The sequence below is a fragment of the Sander vitreus genome, chromosome 9, assembly GCF_031162955.1.
Source record: "Sander vitreus isolate 19-12246 chromosome 9, sanVit1, whole genome shotgun sequence".
Taxonomy (NCBI): Eukaryota; Metazoa; Chordata; class Actinopteri; order Perciformes; family Percidae; genus Sander; species Sander vitreus.
Window position 1 is genome coordinate 2,971,631 of NC_135863.1, and position 20,494 is coordinate 2,992,124.

At 41.6% G+C, this 20,494-nt stretch overlaps 2 protein-coding genes across 2 annotated transcripts; both read left to right on the plus strand.

The window, feature by feature from the left end:
• Positions 1–4,507: 4,507 nt before the first annotated feature.
• On the plus strand, positions 4,508–6,151 carry foxq1b (forkhead box Q1b). Its single transcript, XM_078258352.1, has one exon. It carries the CDS (start codon positions 4,700–4,702, stop codon positions 5,594–5,596), a length of 897 nt encoding a protein of 298 aa, XP_078114478.1. The 5' UTR covers positions 4,508–4,699; the 3' UTR covers positions 5,597–6,151.
• Positions 6,152–9,851: 3,700 nt separating this feature from the next.
• Positions 9,852–14,547, plus strand: foxf2b (forkhead box F2b). The gene is made up of 2 exons (XM_078258353.1): positions 9,852–11,989; positions 13,873–14,547. The coding sequence occupies exons 1-2, from the start codon at positions 11,014–11,016 to the stop codon at positions 14,043–14,045; spliced, it is 1,149 nt and encodes a 382-aa protein (XP_078114479.1). The 5' UTR covers positions 9,852–11,013; the 3' UTR covers positions 14,046–14,547.
• The last annotated feature ends 5,947 nt before the right edge of the window (positions 14,548–20,494 follow it).

The window sequence follows — 20,494 nt, forward strand, 5'->3', positions numbered from 1 at the left end:
TTTACTGAGAAATGTCAGGATTGCACAGTTAAACACTAACAAGTATCTATGTTTAGATTGAGTAGCAAAGCAGTAGCGTGATGTATTTGTACCACCACCCAAAGTCTTCAAAAGGGCGGTAATCAGAAGGGAGATAGTACAAAACATCAGACTTTGACACTGGAGACCAAAGTTCATGTTCTCTCTCCGACAGTTTCCAAGATAATATTTTCCTTAGCTAAATTTGAGTTGCCTGAACTTGAAAAAAAACGAGTGTCTTTGTCCAACAATGGAAGCACTAGATCAGGACCATAGCTTCCACTGAGGTCCTTAGTATTTTTGATTTGGAGGTTTTAGTAACCCTAAGGAAGTTAAAACTGCACAGTTTGGCTGATTTGGGACTTTTAGGCCATCCATCCATTAAACACATCCTCATACCTAAACAACAACATAGATTGATTTCCAACGACTCCCAAAATGACACACATGACCGGTTTCTTTACTGTTGCATGGTGGCAGTTTAATCATGTGGCTGTAATGATGTCACCGTTCTATTTAACGTAACAGGCGCAGCTTTAAACACGTAGTAAACATTGTGAAATGGAACTAGTTAAGTTTAGGCAACAAAAATACTTAGGGTTAGTAATTTATTATTATTATTATTATTATTATTATTATTATTATTATTATTATTATTATATATTCATTTAGGGACGTCATTGCGTCTTGGACTAAAACTTGGTTAATTTCAAACTGACAGTTGACTTATGGTTTCACATGGGACGCGAGCCCCAGTCTCCTGAGTGAAAGGCGATCTCATACTTTGTCGCCTCACTTTCTTCTTTGCTCTCGCAATAATTACTTCAGCCATGAGAGATCGCAGCTTAACAAGAAACGTAACGTGTGGTCGTTATGAGCTGTTTGCATAATCGACCCATCCAGTCGTTTTCTGGGTGAGGATGGGCTGTTCTATTAGATATACTTGCTTATCCTTTAGAGGATCAACTTAGTAGAATAAATAAAGGATTCAGTATTTCTGTCCAGACCTTGGCTTCTGCAATTAACAGCCCACTAAAGACGCATTCAAATGATGCGTTATACATTTTTGACAAAACAATCCCAACTCAAAGTCCAACTACTAGCTTTGTCCAGAGTGTTCAAACACAGCCCATGGTCCTCATCAGAGGATGGATCTGCTGATATGATTTCCCTATAATACTTTTAACACCTACTTAACTTTAAACAGCCAATGTCAACAGATCCATCGTTGTGACAACTGCGCAAACTGTGATATGGTTGAAAACCATTGGAAAAGCGCTATTTCCAAGATCAAGAATTAAAAATTTGACATGTTTTTTTTTCAATCAGAAGGCCTTAGATTGATTGCTTCAGACATGCATGTGCACGTTAACATGAGGGACTAAATACTAATTGCTCCCACTGATTAGTCAGAGTGAACATTAACAACAGCCCACAGTTAACTGACTCAGATAATGGAACTCATTACAGTTAAGCACACATATCTGTTCCATTTCTTCTCCCAGTACAGTGAACAGCGACAACTGACAGTTTAAAAAAAAGAGCTATCATCAGGCCTTTCATTAACAGGACTGGAAAAACAGACACAGACTCCAACTCCATGTAATTAATCTATTTACCCTGATGCTATTGCTTTCCCACACATACACACCAACAGCTCTGGGTACTCTGAGATCTTTAATCGTGCTTGTCATGTACACCCAAGCTGATAATTAGGTGATAAAATTAAACATGTAGACACACAAACTGCTCAAGATGCCAACCAGAGATTCATATCTCTGTCAGAAACAGAAACAGATTGGCAGTTTACAGTAACCTTATCTTATATCCTATGGTATCATTGTGAAATTCTTCATTACTGTATGGGTCTTTCATGTGGTTTTTGTTTAGCATAATACCGAAATTCATTACAGGATCACAATGAATCTTCACATTCATATGTGTACAGTGGACAGAGCTGAACTTACAGTAAGTTGTTCATGTCTCAGCAAAGTCCGAGCAGCTGAGAAGGAGGAGTGCCGGGGAAGACAGTTTAATGATTATTACTGGCCTGAGGCCAAGCTCATAACTCATGTTAAGTCTCCAACCTCTTTCTGCACCATTGACTGGCTGTGAGCTGTTGACAGCAGAAGAGTTAGTGGGACAAACAGACACTTACTTTACAGGTGTCAGGGACGTCCGTTTACTTAAAACCTGTTAGAGATGCTACACTCCTTACAAATATTAGCTATTTGTCTATAATTGACTCATCTGCAGACAAATGTGACCTGGCATTGATTTATGGCTCATATATTAATTGGTCGCCAGGATGAAACTGGATAAGTCACCAAAACCTGTGTTGCACAAAGTTTAAAAGACTGATGGTCCGAAACTAAGTCAGCAGTATGGGGCGCGCCACAGAAGTGCAAAGTCTTAATGGTCTCGATTTGTTTTTTAAGTTTGCCCATGGAAAGGAAACTGTGCTAACACACTTTTTTAATCAAACTGAGTTACTGTTATTTTATTTGCTGCAGTTATTTAGTTGTTTCTTTTGAGATTGTAAAACTGGTGTTAGTACTTTTGCAAGCAGATACATTAGTTACTTATAGTTTCCCGTTTTCAGCTAAATTTGTTGTATCACTTTATATAAAATCGCAGTATTGCCATCCATGCTCAGTGTTATAGTATTACTTACGGCCTGCTTGCAGCAGCAACCCTCATTCAGGAGAACTCTTTAAACACTTTAAAGCCACAACGTGTAGAATTTCTATTGTGGTAGTATAATTGTTTTATCAAATTTTTCTGATGGCAGAAATTTTATTTGAAGAAAAAAAAAAAAAAATAAAATAACGTGAACATGCAGTAAGAATTTACAGTTTTCGTGTGGATTTCATAAACTGCAATCACACAATTCCTATGCTGTCTGTCTGATGCGTCCACCAGGAAGCGCCAACGTTGGAAATGGTTTTAATATTTAAATTAGTAGATTTGACTTTACTTTTTTAGACATTTTGATTTGTATTTAATGAGTAACATGTTAAAGTATGAAACATTTGGAAATGGAATTCAAAGAAGCAGAGACTGATTAGTTGAATTTATTTTGTGTTGAATTTGCAGGGGTACCTAATAAACTGGTAGCTCAAAAAGCCAAAAGGGACAGGCAGAGAGTAGACCTGCAGCCTCACATGGGAAATTATCACCAGCCTCCACTGCAATAATAAAGAAATAGGAACACAAAATATCTTGTTCCGGCCCTGGCTCTCATTAAACAGTATGAGATTGGAACTGACCTAACTTATGCTATGAGACGACCCAGGTGTTCTAATTGTACAAAAGTAAATGACACTTTTTCTTTATATTAAAACTAAATCCAAAATATACTAATAATAATCCAACTTTAAGCCCATGAAACTCAAATAAAGCAAATAAGATATTCACAAAACGTTCACTCTCTATTTGCATCACCGGTTCCAACGCAGAGCGATTCGCCTATTTTCAGGCTTCTGCTGCTTCAGTGCTTCTTTGCATGCAGGTGCGATGGTCCTCTAAACTTTACATCACCTCTCAGGCTTTCTGTTTTATGTATCCCCTCAACCCTCTTGCTTAACCTGAGAGCTAACATGTCATTCATTGTGCGTTACGGTGAAACTCATCCAAACCCATCTCTTATTTCGTTAAGTGCGTCCGCGTTACTTTCCCGTTCCGCCGGAGCGCCGATGGAGGGAGGAGCAGGTGGAAGTGAACAGCAGTAACTTGTCTACTTCTCCATTTATTCTGCTCCGCTTTTACTGTCAATCCAGTGTTTTTATGGTTAATGTACATCTTTTTCAACACTGCCCCAAGGGGCTTTGCTGTTGTGATTACTCGGCACGTTTCCCCACCGAACAACCTAAAATCTAATTCTCTATATCGCAGTTTTTCCCCATAAGAAGCGATTAAAGAGAGAAGACATAATAAACCAAGGAAAATGAATTTGAACTACCGGTAATTTGACTTTTGAACTACCGTTAATTTTAATGCACTTTCACTGAGCCTGAAATCCAGACAGAAAAAGAACAAAAAACATGTTTTGCCACAAAATCTAGTTCAGGAAAAGTTATAAAACTGTGATATGTACAGTAAATGCTATTGTGTCTAATCGTGTGTGTGCTAAACCTTTTGAAAAATAAAGGATAGATAGATAGATAGATAGATAGATAGATAGATAGATAGATAGATAGATAGATAGATAGATAGATAGATAGATAGATAGATAGATAGATAGATAGATAGATAGATAGATAGATAGATAGATAGATAAACTTGGTTGCATCTCAGACTAATTATTTTCATAGTACCTGCCCTCTCTCACTTCCCTCCCTCACTGTTTTTTTCCTCTTTCTTGGCGTGGCACGGTAGCGTCCAATTGTAAACACACGCTAAATCATTCAATCGCTTCAATGGATTGGGGCTGGAAACCCCGCCTGTGGGCCGTCCCTTGCCGAGGCATTACATTATAACAAGACAAGCGTGTCTCCGTAGATAGTTCTGTTTTCTGCTGCTCTAGACTGAGACGCAGGGTGCCTCCAACGCTTACGACGAGCCTCTTCAACACACAAACACAGAGAGACATTCCTGCTGTCGGGACTGCTACACCTGCTCTGCTGCGCGGCTGAGACACTTAAAGGGAGAAGATCATCCTTTTTTTTTTGGGAAAACAAAAATGAAACTTGAAGTTTTCTCCGCGCACCACTTCGCGCAGAAGCCGCTGGAGTTGTGCATGGACCCAGAGGGGGGAGTCCCGTCTCCTCTATCCGGAGACGAGCTGGGGTCGGACGGGGACTGCGTGGCCAACAGCCCGGCACCTGTCGCCCAGAGCGGCGACAGCAGCAAGGGGAAGCCGTACACCCGCAGACCCAAACCCCCTTACTCCTATATCGCTCTCATCGCCATGGCAATCCGGGAGTCCAGCAGCGGCCGCCTCACTCTGGCAGAAATCAACGACTACCTGATGAAGAAGTTCCCGTTTTTCCGCGGCAGCTACACCGGCTGGAGGAACTCCGTGCGCCACAACCTGTCACTCAACGACTGCTTCCTCAAAGTTCTGCGGGACCCGTCCAGGCCCTGGGGCAAGGACAACTACTGGATGCTCAACCCGCACAGCGAGTACACCTTCGCTGACGGAGTGTTCCGCCGCAGGAGGAAGCGCATCGGCAAGAGGTCTGCTAAAGAGAGGGAGAGCCCAGAGATCCTCAGCGAGGACACCCGCCTCCCTGTCCCGGAGGAGAGAGTGGGGGCCAAGTTCTCGAGCTCCTTCGCCATCGACAGCATCCTCAGCACACCCTTCATACGGAGGGAGGACAGCCACGTTGAGGCAGAAACCCACGCCCCCCGGATCTACTGGTCCCCAGGGGCCCACTTACTGCCTTACACTCTGAGCTACCCGGCTCAGCACACGTACCTGTCAGAGGGTGCGTACAGCAGCACAGAGCCCAGCAGGGATGCACTCACATACCTCCAGCAGACAGCACCGGGCATGGTCGCACCTGAGGCCGGTCTCCACGTGCTCAACATGTCCAACAAGGCGCGAGGTTTCCATATAGACTCCTTGCTCTCATAAAGCACCCGGACTGCTGTCAGACTTGTATGTTTTGACCCATGATGTGCACTTTTGTGACCGCTCTTAGCTTCCAGTGCTTTAGCTGTTTAACTGTTTGGGACTCTGTCTGTAGTGAACGTCATTCTGCAGTGAAACAAAACAAAGGACGTGTTGTCAATGTAAATCTAATCTGTGTGGTGACACAGCAAATAGATGCTGTCATTGTGTGTGTGTGTGTGTGTGTGTGTGTGTGTGTGTGTGTGTGTGTGTGTGTGTGTGTGTGTGTGTGTGTGTGTGTGCGTGTCTTCATGCACCCATGGTTCATTGGTCATTTCCACTGTATGACGGCAACCAAGCGCCATGTAAAAAAAACAAAAAAACTATTCATCTATTTATATTTTCATGTTTTGTATGACCTGCTGTATAAAATATTGTTGTATATAAAAGAAATGTTGACTGAGCTGCTTTGAGAATGACGTGGCTGCACTAGAAACGCATGGAAATGCCCGATGTTTTCCTAAGATTGATTCATGCATGCCTGGTATTTTTATGAATAAAAAACGTGAAACAATGGGACCCTGGTGTTGAATGAGTTGTTCATTATACGGATATGAAAGGGAGAGGGTGTTTGAGCGGAGCAGGTGTGCAGAGCAGTGGGGGCGGGAGGGAATGGGCCTGACACCTGTTCAACAGGAGAGAAACCTGCGGTAGATTTGACTGTAAAGGCAAAGAAAGGAGTGGGTTGTTGGTCTCATAATCTGTTACATTTTTTTTTTTTTTTTATTAAAATGTCTAAATATTAGCCAGTAGTAGCTTATTTAAATGGCAAAAAAAGACAGTCAGTCTTGATATATTCAAATCGAGGCAACAACCACAGAAATAAATAAACATATCAAATATTTAAGAGTAAACATAAAAAACACTGTTGTTATAATTATTATTTTGTGTTTTTCAGTGTGTCATGCACATACATGACAAGCCAACATGGACTCATAAGACTCCTGTCGCAGTGGTGAAACATTTGTCAGACAATAACATAACTTCTTAATATAATATTTCAAATAAAGCACTTTGTCTCAGGCTCTGCAAATAAAAACCTGCCACAAAAAAATGTCCAGAAGGACGTTTTACTAACATTATTATTATTGTTGTTGTTGTAATTATTATATTTGGATCTAATTTTATATAGACAGCCCATTCATATTGATACGTTTACTGTTTCGTCAAAATAACAATATGAAATATGCCACACAATGTTTACTAAAAATATGAAAATGATTTGATGCATGCAATCAGTTCTACATGATTGTGAGTAGGGATAACAGTTTTTCACAAACTGATAATAACCAAGAGACACAACAAAGTCGTTTACTCATCGTAAAAGAAAACACTCCATTTTTTTCCGCCATCAAAACTCAACTATCTATGATTATTTGTCATAGATGTCGGCCAGATGTTCAGATTCATATGCACACACGATATTATTTTCAACAGTATGGCACACTGTCCTGCAGGCTGTTTACTGCTCGTGTCCGGAGGAGGCTGCAGTTGCTCTCCGCGGTCCTGAAACAGACCCCAGACTCATCTGCGGTTGGTCCAGTGACGACACACATTCGTGTAAAATCTCCAAATAATATTATTCGCTTAAGTTCAATATAAAGATGAGAAAACACTTTGTTTTGACTCCGGCACACAGTTTTCCTAAAATAAAGTTAAAGTTCCAATTTTCATAATGACCTGCGGTCATTCTGGTGTGCACTGTTTTGGTTACATTAAATAAAAAAACTTTCAGTCTGAGAGTTTTCCTCAAAAAATATATACCTACTCAGTAAAAAGCTCATTTTTTTTCCTCCATATTATGTAATCACAAAACCAGAAGAATAATACCACAAAAATGAGATGTCATTTTCAGAACTGTAACCAGACTGATGCCACTGTATTACAAAAGGTTTGTTATTTGTTTATTTGTTTCGAAATGTAATGTAAAGCGAGTTTTAATACTATTCAAAATAACAGATCCTCTATACCTAAAATATGTTAAATGACTAAATTCAAGTAAGTTTTGGAACCTGATGTTGGAGTTTTGGACATGAGCTCTTCGGATGCAGGTGCATGAGTCAAAACCAATCTGCACAATTCACATTAAATATCCTGTATTTTTGTCACTGCCGTCATCTCAGTATTTGACCATGTTGACCCTTGGGCTACAACTCTGATCAGGCCTGCACTGTACCTCTCACGCGTCCCTACTGATCGTTATGCACATAGCCAGTACATAATGCTGAGGCTGTGTGCAGAGCGCGCAGAGCAGTCTGACAGGTGACAGGTGAGACTTGCTCCTGTTTTCAGGGACAATGCTGCTACCTGCAGGTGAAACGCCGGAACAGCACACCTGTCTGATCTTAGTGTCACTGCATTGTTAACATCCTTGTTGTCATGACGCGCATCCTTTATATTTGTAAACAGCCTTTCTCTGTATTTAGATTTCCACCAGTGCCTGTCTCGACCCGGTCCACATTATCATGTTGCCTGAGCAGGAACTCAGGTCTGGCTGCCAAGGAATAAGGCCCACAGTGTTATGAAACCAAACTTTAAGTCAGGCACAATGTTAGGAAGTCCAAACAGTCTGTCACTCCGGCAAACTGAACCGCGCCTGACCTCCCAGAGTCCCGGACAGGCAGCTCCAAAGCTCCCGACACCGCCACAGGAAACGCAGGCGGAGAAAACCCCGAGCAGCCGAAAGAATATTAGATTACCGTTAAAAGGAGCTGAACTCAGTGTTTGTTATTGTTTTATTTAATGAATTATGTTTATTACAGGGCAATATAATATAAAAAGGGCAATCAAAACATGGGGCATTTAAGACAACCCTAATTATTATTACGTTGTGTTTGCGTATTATATTGGGGGGGAAAAACGTATTTCTAAATATTTGTTGGTTATTTTTTTGTGAGAAATAGAGGACCCTTATCATTTTTTTATGTAATATACTTCATTTAAATATAGTCTAATTGTAGGCCGTGAACATTTTATTTCAAAATGGCCTGAAATAGGTTACCCGAGGTTAGACAGCCCGACAAACGTTCTCTCAAAATCTTATCTACCTAATATGTCACGGAGGATAAACAATGTATTTCAGCCTAAACATGAAAACAAACAGAAGGCCTTATTGTGTCGGCATTAGGCTCATATGGGCCTCCAGCCGTGACTGTATTCCAAAGGTAAACGCTCCTATCAAAAACACCTCTGAATAGCTTACGTGTTGGCCGCTGGTCACTTATTATTTCCAAAAGGCTAAATAAGGAGCTCGTATAATCTCGGTGCGTAAAAGCAGCCGGAGCGTCGTCTTCAAAGCGCTCCCAGAACAAAGATTCCCTCTGCAAGCCGAGGCATCCTGATCACGGCGGGGGTCATAAGTTTTGATGTTGCAGGAAATTTCTGGGGCTGTAAAGCTCCTCCAAACTGCTGTGTGTGTGTGTGTGTGTGTGTGTGTGTGTGTGTGTGTGTGTGTGTGTGTGTGTGTGTGTGTGTGTGTGTGCGCGCGCGTCTGTGCGTCTGTGCGTGTGTCATGGTGGAAAATTATTTTAACCACACATCCTTTGTTGTGCAAAGTGCAAAGGTTATTGTTGCTGGTTATTGTTTGGAAAATCGTCCAAGCTATATCTTAATTTCAAAAGGTTGTGTCGGCAAACACGTGCACAGACACAGATTTGAGTGTGTGAAATAAAGTTTAAAAATTGGAACTATGTTTATTTTCTGCGAAGTTTCCACTCGTGGTGTTGAGGTTTGTTTAATCTCCTACAAACATCATCATCATGGGCCTCTGGGAAAGAAATGACGCTATCAAATGTTCATACAATTACGCTGAAATATTATCTATGCATGGCCAGAAATTAAAAAGCATAATAAAAAAGAAATCGTGACAAACATGCGCACAACACATCCAAAAAGCTCTCGGTTTAGCGACAACCACATAACTTGATGCTTTTTTCTTCTTCAATGATCTCCGTCGCAGCACGGATGTTGATATTACCTTTATGTGATATATAACTCCATCATGTTGGACAAATCTGTGTCTGATGTCTCCGTAGGGGAGGAAACTGTCGACGCCCGCTCGCCTAATTTCGCTTTTCTCTCTCTAATGAACGTGGGGCCCATGGGACCGGCTCTGGCCCGGGGCGGTAAGCTGACACTGGCGCGCTGTGTGTGGTATCCAGGGCCGGGCTTGATGGAAAAAGCCTGCTTCCACTCATGTCAAAGTCATTTACTCAGAGCAACCCCCCGCTTACACACGCACGGCAAAGACCACCACCTCTCCATCTCTCACACTCCTCGACCCAGCCCGGCACCGCGACAGTTTGTTTTTGTTATCCTCTGGACCAGTTTGGGAGGAAATTATGAGCAAAACAATACAAATAATACAAGTTGGTGCGTTTTTTATTGCTCCACAGCGATGCGTTAGGGTATCATTTGGCGCAGATATCATGTAGGCCCAAGTGAATGTTTAGGCTCATCATTGTTTCAATTGCAAGCTGGACCTTTTGCATATATTGTGGAGGTTTATTCGTGTCAGGAAAATGTATGATCTGTGGCACATCGGGCTGAAATCACAACTTCATACATGCAGGACCAGAGGGGGAAAAAGCTCGTTTTTTAGCTTGTGCGTCTGGCGCTGTTGATTGGGATGTCTGGGGGGAGGTTTGATAGATGGCTTAATTGCGTGTAGTCCGAACTTGGAGCGAGGGGGTGGGAGGGTAAGAAAGAAGACGAGGAAAGAACGAGGGGCTTTAATGTTGTTGAGAACGGTAAGTGGACTTGGGCCAGATTTGGCAAGAGGGTTGAGGGGGGGTGGCTCTACATTCGTCACTGATTTCAGGGAGATTTGCAGACGCACAGTGCGGATGAGGAGAAGGGGTGGGGGGCTCTCGCAGAGGGAAGAAAGATTTATGAAATGATAGGTGGTCGAGCTTTGTTTGGCTGGACTTTTGCGCTCAATAAGTCGAGTTTTTTTGTGTTTCCTCCACTTGAGGGATTATTAACGCGGTCGATGGCCACCCGGCGCGCCACACAGCACCACTTAGCGCCGTTGTGACACCCAGTGGAGCCCCCGTGTCGAGCTAAAGCCCTGGACACTCAGTCTCCAGTGGATAACCAGCTCCCCCCACTCTCTCTTCCTCTTCCTCTCTCTGTCAGTGCGTACTCGCCGTGCGTTCTGCATGCGTCAAGGGAGCACCGTGCGTAACTGGAGAGTCGTGCGTAACTGGAGACAGATTTCACTCCATTTTGCGCTGGGATTCTGAGGGCCACTGGCGGTGTAACGCTCACTTGCAAGGACACTGACCGCTGGATCCCGATTTATTTCTCTTTTGAAACATTTCACGGCTCGTCTTTTCTCCCTCCCTCTCTTCACTCTACGCCAGTCGTACGTCAGAGCTGACATGACGACCGAGACCCCTCAGCAGCAGCTGGACCCTCCGCCTCCTCTGAGATCCAGCCCGGCGTCCGGCGCCCTGCACCCCGCCATGCTGAGCCCACAAGCCGGAACAGAAAGTTCGTCCACCGCCATTAAAGGAAAGAAGACGAGCTCCGGTTTACGGCGACCGGAAAAGCCGCCGTACTCCTACATCGCTCTCATCGTTATGGCAATACAGAGCTCCCCCACCAAACGACTGACACTCAGTGAGATCTACCAGTTCCTCCAGGCTCGCTTCCCATTCTTCAGGGGCTCATATCAGGGCTGGAAGAACTCGGTCCGGCATAATCTTTCGCTGAACGAGTGCTTCATCAAGCTGCCCAAAGGGCTGGGCAGGCCGGGGAAAGGCCACTACTGGACCATCGATCCGGGCAGTGAGTTCATGTTTGAGGAAGGCTCGTTTCGTCGCAGACCCAGAGGCTTCAGAAGAAAATGTCAAGCTCTGAAGCCCATGTATCGGATGATGAACGGCATAGGCTTCGGTACCTCCATTCTCCCGCAGAGTTTTGACTTTCAAGCTCCATCCGCCACTCTCGCCTGTCACGGCAACAGCTACAACTTGGACATGATGAGCAATTCAATGGCCGGGGGATACGACGGGCTAAGCAGCGGCCACCACGTACCACACATGTCCCCGAGCCCCGGCTCCACATACATGGCGAGCTGTCCTGTGCCGTCTAACGGGGAGTACGGACCGGACAGCAGCAGCAGCCCCGTCCCGTCCTCTCCAGCCATGGCCAGCGCGCTGGACGGCCACTCCCCGTACGCCAGTACATCCGCACACTGGGCGTCCTCCGGTGGGTCCCCCTACATCAAACAGCAGCCTATAACCTCCAGCAGCCCCGCATCCTCTGGTTTACACTCCGGCATGTCGCCTTACTCCCTGGAGCAGAGCTATCTTCACCAGAACGGCAGGGACAGCCACAGCACCGACATATCAGGTACTACAAACTCACGTAGGCCTATGGCTCACACTGGGAAAGGCGAGCCCCGTGTAATATTTTGGGGGGTTATCATAAAAATAAATTAATAAAAACACATAATAATCCTCACAGCATGTCCACCTCACATGCTAAATTGTGTTTCCATGTGCAGCAGAGGCATGTGACAAATTCTTGAAGGAGTCAAAACTCAGTTATGAAATTATATATTTTATAAATATAACTAATAAAATCAGGATTGCCGTGTTTATTTTTAAGAAAAACGATGCCAAAGGGGAGTTTACATAACCTATTCGTGCAAGGCGAGTAATACAAATAAAAATATCATTTAGTACTATTCATTTTAATGATATAGTTTAATTATACTTGACTCTAAATTATTTCCGTCGGAGTGTTTCCTAAGCTCGGACGTAGTGGGTGACACAATCTTTTATCAATTGTTTAACTATTTTGATTGAATAATAAAGTTAAATTGAATGTTAATTGAAAAAATACAACACACCCAAGACCATGTACTGACCTGAAGACTTGTTCAGTTCAATTTTGTTGTAGTTTTCAAAATGTTTTTGAGGCCAATACATAATGAATATATTTAGATTCTAGGAGCTAAATGTGTAATGTATGTCTCTTTAATCCACAGTCTGCAGGATTTTCTAAATCAAATCTATTCGGTACAAGTGTTCACGGGATATTTTCGCTAATAAAAAGATTAAGAAAAACAGCTATTTTGTGATCGCGTTCTTAATTCACCTCCCCAGTTCACGCTCATTTGCTTTAACATAACACACTGAGGCTTTACTAAAGTCTGGGGATTTCACCGAGGCGAGTAACCCATGCTGGAGCCCGAAAGGGTCCCAGAGGTTAACTAAACAAAACTGTGCAGGTCGGACCACACCGGCGGAGGATACCACCAGAGACGGAAGGCCTTGTTAAACTTTACGCAGCGTCCTAATTGAGCCTGTACGGGGGATAAATGTGTTGGACTGCGCAGTGCAGGGTCGCTAACTGCACTGTCAGTCAGAGAGGCATGTGTGTGCGTGTGTGTGTGTGTGTTGTCTGTGAAAACGGGCGCAGGGCAGCGAGCTGTGGCCCGGAGGATAAAGCCTGCTGTCTTCCCCTGGAAAACAGTCACATCTGGAGTCCTTATGACCTGGACGAAGCCACAGCCTCTCTATTTATTTTTTCTCTTTCTGGAAATAGAGGCTCGCTTACAGACACAAAATGACGGTCACTGAGTCTCATTTAAATATTCTTGCCGGTCTGGGGCTCTCCAGGAAAAAATAAGACTCATATTGATTACTGTTATTGGTTATAAATCAAAAAGAAAGCATTCGATGTATTCCTTAAAATAGCTAAAGGAAGGGTCGGTGTCTTTTAAAGAACACACATTATTGGAAATAATCGCACTTGTGGAAGGTGTACAGAAGGCACATTTAAAAAAAAAAAAAAACATAATTACAAAATAAGTTATGTCTGCTCTTGTGTAAAGAAATAACAGTTTTCCATAAATGTAAATTAATCCGTAAAGATGTGAGGCAGCTAGGGGGGGATATATTTCGTATAAACAATAAATTGAAACAAAGGCCTTATCCGCCCTCATGCAGTCAATTGTGTTAGTTTTTAAAGTCTATATGACAGGGAATACAGATTTGTGCGGGTTATAAAACATCTTAAGGTATTTTATATTTTATTTTAAAGATATTTGACATTGTAAACATTCCTTTCTGGTCACAACAAACGATATTCACCCCCACACGCAGAATAATTCAATGCAAAACCTTGTTTAAGATGCTCAAAATAAAACTATAGGCTAGTCATGGAGGCTAATGACTAGGAATGTCTTTCCCCTCTGTATTTACATGTGTTTACTGTCTCCTCTGCAGTGGGGATTCCACGCTACCAGAGCCATTCCTCGGTGTGCGACAGGAAGGATTTTGTGTTAAACTTTAACGGCATCTCCTCCTTCCACCCCTCGGCTGGCGGCTCCTACTACCACCATCACCACCATCACCATCCCCAGAGCGTCTGCCAGGACATCAAACCCTGCGTGATGTGAGACACACGGCCACAGTCAAACTGCAGCTCTGTCACAAGAGATCAAAGCGAACATTTGTAATTTTTACTTCTTTTTTTTTTTTTGGAGGATTCATACGAGGATGTATCGTGGCGTCGCTCTCACATGTTTGCCTCCTACATGCAGCCAAAGTAGCTTTTCTTGGTTGGACTTGAGAAACTTATGCATTGAAGGAAATGAATGAAGAAACCTCCAGATGCCTTTAAAACTAAAAAAAACCACTCTGCCAATATGAACCCTGACAAGCGCTTTCTTCTTCTTCAAAAGAAGCTTCAGAAACACGACTTTTTTAATGTGTTTGCTCTTGTAACACGTGCAAACTAATTATATTCTATGTAACTATGTTCTATCCTATTCGAGTAACTACACACAAGACGCTTTAGGCTAACATGAACTGCAACAAACCTTGCACTTATTGTATAACCCTTTGCCAACTTTATGTCCTGTAAAAGGTTTCAATAAAGCTGATATATATTTTAGGCTACATTCCTACAGACTTCTGTCTTTCCATGCACATTCATGTAGAAAGGTTGTTTACTTTACTTTAAAGGGAGCTGATGTTGAGCTTGCATGAAACAGAAACACACAGGTTTCCATATTGAATATTGCTTTCTGGCCGTTTACACATTTCCAGTCATGGCCAACAGTGGTGGAAAGTACATTTTCTCAATTTAAGATACCTAACTGAGTATTTTAACGATCTTCTACTTTACTGTACTCATTTATTTGGCAGCTGGAGTTATTGTATTTATCAGAATACAATTTAACATGCAAAACCTGAGATCAGTTCATAATATTTCAAGCATGATTATATATATTAAACTATTCAACAGTATTTAAACTTAGCTCCTTTGTTGAAAAGTGCTACAACATTACGATTCTTTTTAGATTATGATCAAATAATACCATAGACAGAGGCCATTCTACTGCATAATAAGTACTTTTACTTTTGATACTAGTATATTTTGCAGTTAATACTTCTGTAATAAGTAAGGGGTTAAATGCAGGACTTTTACTTATTAAGGAACAATTTTATATTGTAGTACGGCTACTTTTACCTAAGTAAATTATCTGGTTATTCCACCACTGATGGTCAGGTTTTTAATTAGTATTATTCTCTAAACTGACATTTAATAACACAGGAACGCATACAGTATAATAATCTAATGTGCAACATAACGCTCTAAAAAAGCTGCTTTGAATCTTATTTTTCAGATACAATTTTGTTTTTATCACTTAATAAATAATGTTCATTTCTAAAGTGATTTAAAAGTGAAATTTCTGTTATTTCAATAGTTTCTGTTTTGGTGTGCAGTTTGCTATTATATTGGGGGTGTTGCAGTGCTGAAAGAAGTATTCAGATCCTTTACTCAAGTAAATGTAGTAATGTCACTATAGTGAAATGAAGCTCCATTTTTCTACACCGTAAAGCCATTACACGTAAAAGTCCCACATGTAAAATCTTTCTTTAGTAAAAGTACAGAAGTATTATCATCAATTTACACTTAGTTAAGGATCAAAAGTACTCGTTATACAACAGAATGGCTGTAAACACAATTTGAATGTTGCATAAGGTCAAAGTGGAGATATTGTACATTACATCCTGTTGGGTAGTTTAAACCAAAATCAGGAATCATGTTATCAACTGTTTCTTTTCACCACTGTTGATAATGTAGTTGTGTATTAGGAAACATACTTTTAAAGCAATATAGAAAGCTAAAAACCACACAGGCTGATCATTAAAGCTTGTATACTGCTGATAGGAGGTGTGAGGCTCAAAAGATAAACGTCCTTTGAAAGTTATATTAGAACACAAAAGGACAAAGCCACTTCTAGTTTGACTATTTCCAGGTTTTGCATGTTTTACAGCCACCTCCAGCCTGTCTAACACAGCTGTAAGTCTTTCTGCATCCTGAGGCTGCTCCTTTCCATGTGGACATCCATCGTTGCCAACATCTGAAGACGCCATATAAACAAATGAAACGACAGGGCCCACGTCTATGGAAATGTAACAACTTGGTATTTTTAGAGTATGGTAAACAGATCAGACTCACAGAGAGCTACCTCTCACACAAACAGAGGGCAGGCTTGGGCGGCTGCACTTGTGCTGCTTCTCTTTTTGTCTACATGGCTTTTGGTCATGACTCAAATGCAGCATCCCTCATGGCTGACATATGCAGATAGAGATTTGGCGGTGGCAGCTCCTCATTAGGCCACTGACATAATCACAGTTTCTTAAAGTGCTCTGTGGAGTCACTATTTGTGTGCTGAATGCAACGTCTGAGAAAATGTTTTCACTGGGATGTTTAATATCTGTTACCTCAGTGTTTATTTGTCGTGTTAAAGGGCACTATGGGTTTTAAAACCTTTCTCTGGAGCACAGTACTTTATAAATATCTTTTGTCACGTTGCTTAAAAGTAATTGTCTAGGAAGTAAGAACAAAATTCAGCCAGTTTTAAAAATTCTAAGGTATTACACATGCAAAACACATGTGAAATCCATGTTTTCCCAAGTAATATTTCACATTTGAAGTGGCCAAAAATCCACATGTGCAAAACAAATTCACATATGGACAGATTCTTCTATGATGCTGAGAATAAAGAAAGACGTGGCAGCAAATTATACAGGGGATCATCATACTTTATATCTACTTGTAAGCAAGCTTCAAATCCAGAATCAGTGTCAGAAAACCCACGGGTGAGGGACTAACTGACTCTATCCTGTTAGTCTTACTGAAGTGGCCTCCCTCTAGTGTTTTGAACACTTTGGGGTCCAACAAATGTCAGGTGGGATTGGTAACGGCAACAGCAGTCACAGTTCAAAAAGAAAAAGAAAAAAAAACGTCTTTGACTAGACAACAAAGTCCTTTCTAATTTCCTCAATGCAACCCTCCATGATGAAAAGTCACACAAAGTGGCCCTGCAGCTACTGGATTTTCCATGACAAGATTTTTGAGGAGTGCTGAATTTTCAATATGGTGGAGTATAGTGTCATCTAGTGGCTGAGACCATCCACAGAGATCATTTCTGCAGTAGGGCGATATCATGAGGGATACACAAAGCAGCGACAACCTTAACCCTAACCCTATTAACCCTAACCCTAACCCATTAACTGTAGTACTCTGAGAAAGCAAAAATAAATTACCAAAAGCTACTCCTACAGTAAAAATGTGACTTTTGTCTCACTTCTGCTGGATCCTGCACAATTTAACGCCTGATTTAACACATATATCAGAATCAGAATCAGAATCAGAATCAGCTTTATTGGCCAGGTTTGCGTAGACAAACAAGGAATTTGACTCCGGTAATCTTTGCTCTCAAAGTACACTTGTAGTAAAACACTTAACATATTAAGAATAAAAACAGAGTTGACGGTAAGAATATGAAAAGAATAGTGTACAGTATAACAATACAATAGAATTTACAATTTTACAAAACAATATACAAAAGAGAGGGAAGGAATAGACTGAGATTTTAGGATTTAATTAAATATGAGTACAGTGCAAGGCAGATCAGTGCAATGGTAATATATTAATAACAATATTTTAATTATAGGATTGAAATAGACATGAGGTAGATGAGCAGAACAGTGGTGGTTGACTTTGTTCAGTGTGAGGGTGGGGGCTATTTCTGAGTGTTCAATAGAGTGACTGCTTGGGGGAAGAAACTGTCTCTGTGTTGGCTGGTTTTGGCAAACAGTGCCCGGTATCGCCTACCAGAGGGAAGGAGGTTGAACAGTTTGTGACCAGGATGTGAGGGGTCTGCAGAGAGTTTTGCTGCCCTTTTCCTGACCCTGGACCGGTACAGGTCCTGGATGGAGGGAAGATCAGTTCCAATGATCCTCTCTGCAGCCCTAATTGTCCGTTGCAGTCTGGCCCTATCCCGTTTGGTGGCTGAACCAAACCAGACAGTGATGGAGGTGCAGATGACAGACTGAATGATGGCTGAGTAGAAAGTGGTCAGCAGCTGCTTAGGCAGATTAAACTTCCTTAGCTGTCGCAGGAAGTATAACCTCTGCTGGGCCTTTTTCTGGACATACATACAGTGTAATGCTAATCATCCAGATAAAGACCTGATTTAGGTTTTTGCATGACGAGTGCTTCAGAAATGTTACAACAGACTTTAAGGTGAGCGTAAACTGAGAGTTGAGCTGGTGATTAACACTATTTCTGTGTAAACACAATATTTAGAGTCATGGTCGGGTGAACCCACTAGGGGGCCTAAGCCTGAAAACTAGCAGAGGGCCTCCTTTGCACCTTGTTTGTGGTAATTTGGTTAAAAACTAATTTATTTAGGAATATGACACACTCAGAATAGAATATTCCCTAATAAATTTGCAATGAATCAAATTTCTCCTAAACAACTGACAAACAGTTAACCCATATATGTGCCCAAAGACCAAATGCCACAACATTTGTTCTGATTGGTCTAAGGTCTTTGAATCTGGTTCGGACATACTTAGGGAAAGTATCTAACAGTACAATTTAGAAATTTTTAGATCACATGAAAAAATCACACTTTTATTAATAATCTTGAATGAAAAACATTGTGTATTTAATATAACATATATTTTAACACTGCCTTATGTAACTTGTTATGAGTTCATAGCTACCAAATACTAGATTGTGATCCTTGTATTTTCTGAGATACAGACATTTACTTATCAAACTCTAGTCTGCCAAATGGGATTACAGTTTTTATTTTTTTATTTTTTAAATATGATAAATAATATATAAAAAAAACAGTAGTCCCATGTGGCTAAAGAATAAATATAGTATGATAAGATTAACACATTTTTCAGTTTGATCGATTTGGATTTCAGTAGCAGGCACAAAGGGGTTAATATGGGTCATTCTGGTCCCTGAGGATCTGGGGCAGCAAGAGAGATGGTGGCTGCCACTCTTGTGAACACGCATCTCCCTGCTGGCTGAGTTAATGGTGTTTGAAAATCTTTCAACTTGCTGGCATAGTTCGCTGTATAACTGTGGCAACCACAAGAAACCACAATGCAGGAGCTAATTTCACTGGTATCCGAGTTCCCTGAATTACACACCTCTACGCCAGGTTTGAGCACGCATATGTCTTGGAGCAAAATCAGCGTTGAAGTTCAATTATCCAGTCTAAGCTAATTAATTAATGTACATTTTTGTTTGAAATATATTTTTGATGGCATTCCTGGCCTCCAGAATGTCAGAAGATCCTAAAACACTCTGAATCAATCTCAAGGGACCAGGAAGACATGCACGGTCAAGGAAATCCAGATATGAGGTAAGATACAATGCCATGGACCAACTTGTTGGATGGACAGAGAGAGGAGCAGACAAACCGACCAACTATTATCTTCCCTTTTATTTTGTTATGACTGAGGCTGACTACTTTCCCAACCCTCAGTCCTTTAACTAAACTAGGCTAAACAAGTCCCAGACCTCTCTCTGCAGCCTACTGCACCCACACACATGAAAGTGATGTCTCATTATAATTCTGGACAAACAAAATTCAAAATGTCAGTGTTTCTTTAATATGGACCACAAGCTGGGCAAAAGGCAAAAACCCACCCCGGTTGAGTCCACACAGACACTGGATTACAAATGTTTCCCAGCCTGCTGTATCACTGAAGAAAAAGGTATCTTGATACTGTGAAAAAAACGTACTATTCAATTGGCTCAGCATTTAAACAGATTTAAGTTAAAAATAAGAATAAACTGAACTGATCTCCCGGTCCCAAATAGGGGTACAGTAGGAGTCCATGTCTGTCCCCAAAGTTACAATTTACACTAGTGTACCCCCTAGGACTAATTATTGGACCTCAAGGTTTCCAAGCAAACGATAAGGGTACAACAACTGTACATTACAGGGTACCGCCACAGGGACAAGGTGTTGTACCCTTAAATGTGAACATTTAGCGTATTATTTTGTAACAAGAATTAGTTTAAAGCCCTGTGAGGCTGTAAAGTTCATTTCACATGAACACTAAATGAAAAGACAACTTTGGTATTCTTACTCGGTGCTTTGAATGCTGATATCAACATGCTAATGCTACAGCTAGCATGGGGGCAACCATGAATGGAAATGGAAATGCATCCGAGTTGTGGTAAATATTTCCCTTTAACTGTACAACCGACAGACCATCCAACTGACATTGCCAGACCTAGAACCACCCAGCTAGTTACAGGCCAAGAATTCTCAGATATAGACATCAGTCAAGCATAACCTCACCGTTTAACAGAACACAGTTGGGTTGATGGGCTGGAAATGGTTCTTGAGGTGAGGTGAGGTGTGTGTGTGTGTGTGTGTGTGTGTGTGTGTGTGTGTGTGTGTGTGTGTGTGTGTGTGTGTGTGTGTGTGTGTGTGTGTGTGTTTTTTTTCCCTCTCCTCCTCCATCAGGGGTGGGGCCAGGGGTTTAAAGATTCTTTCCAAGCAGGAAATCAGGC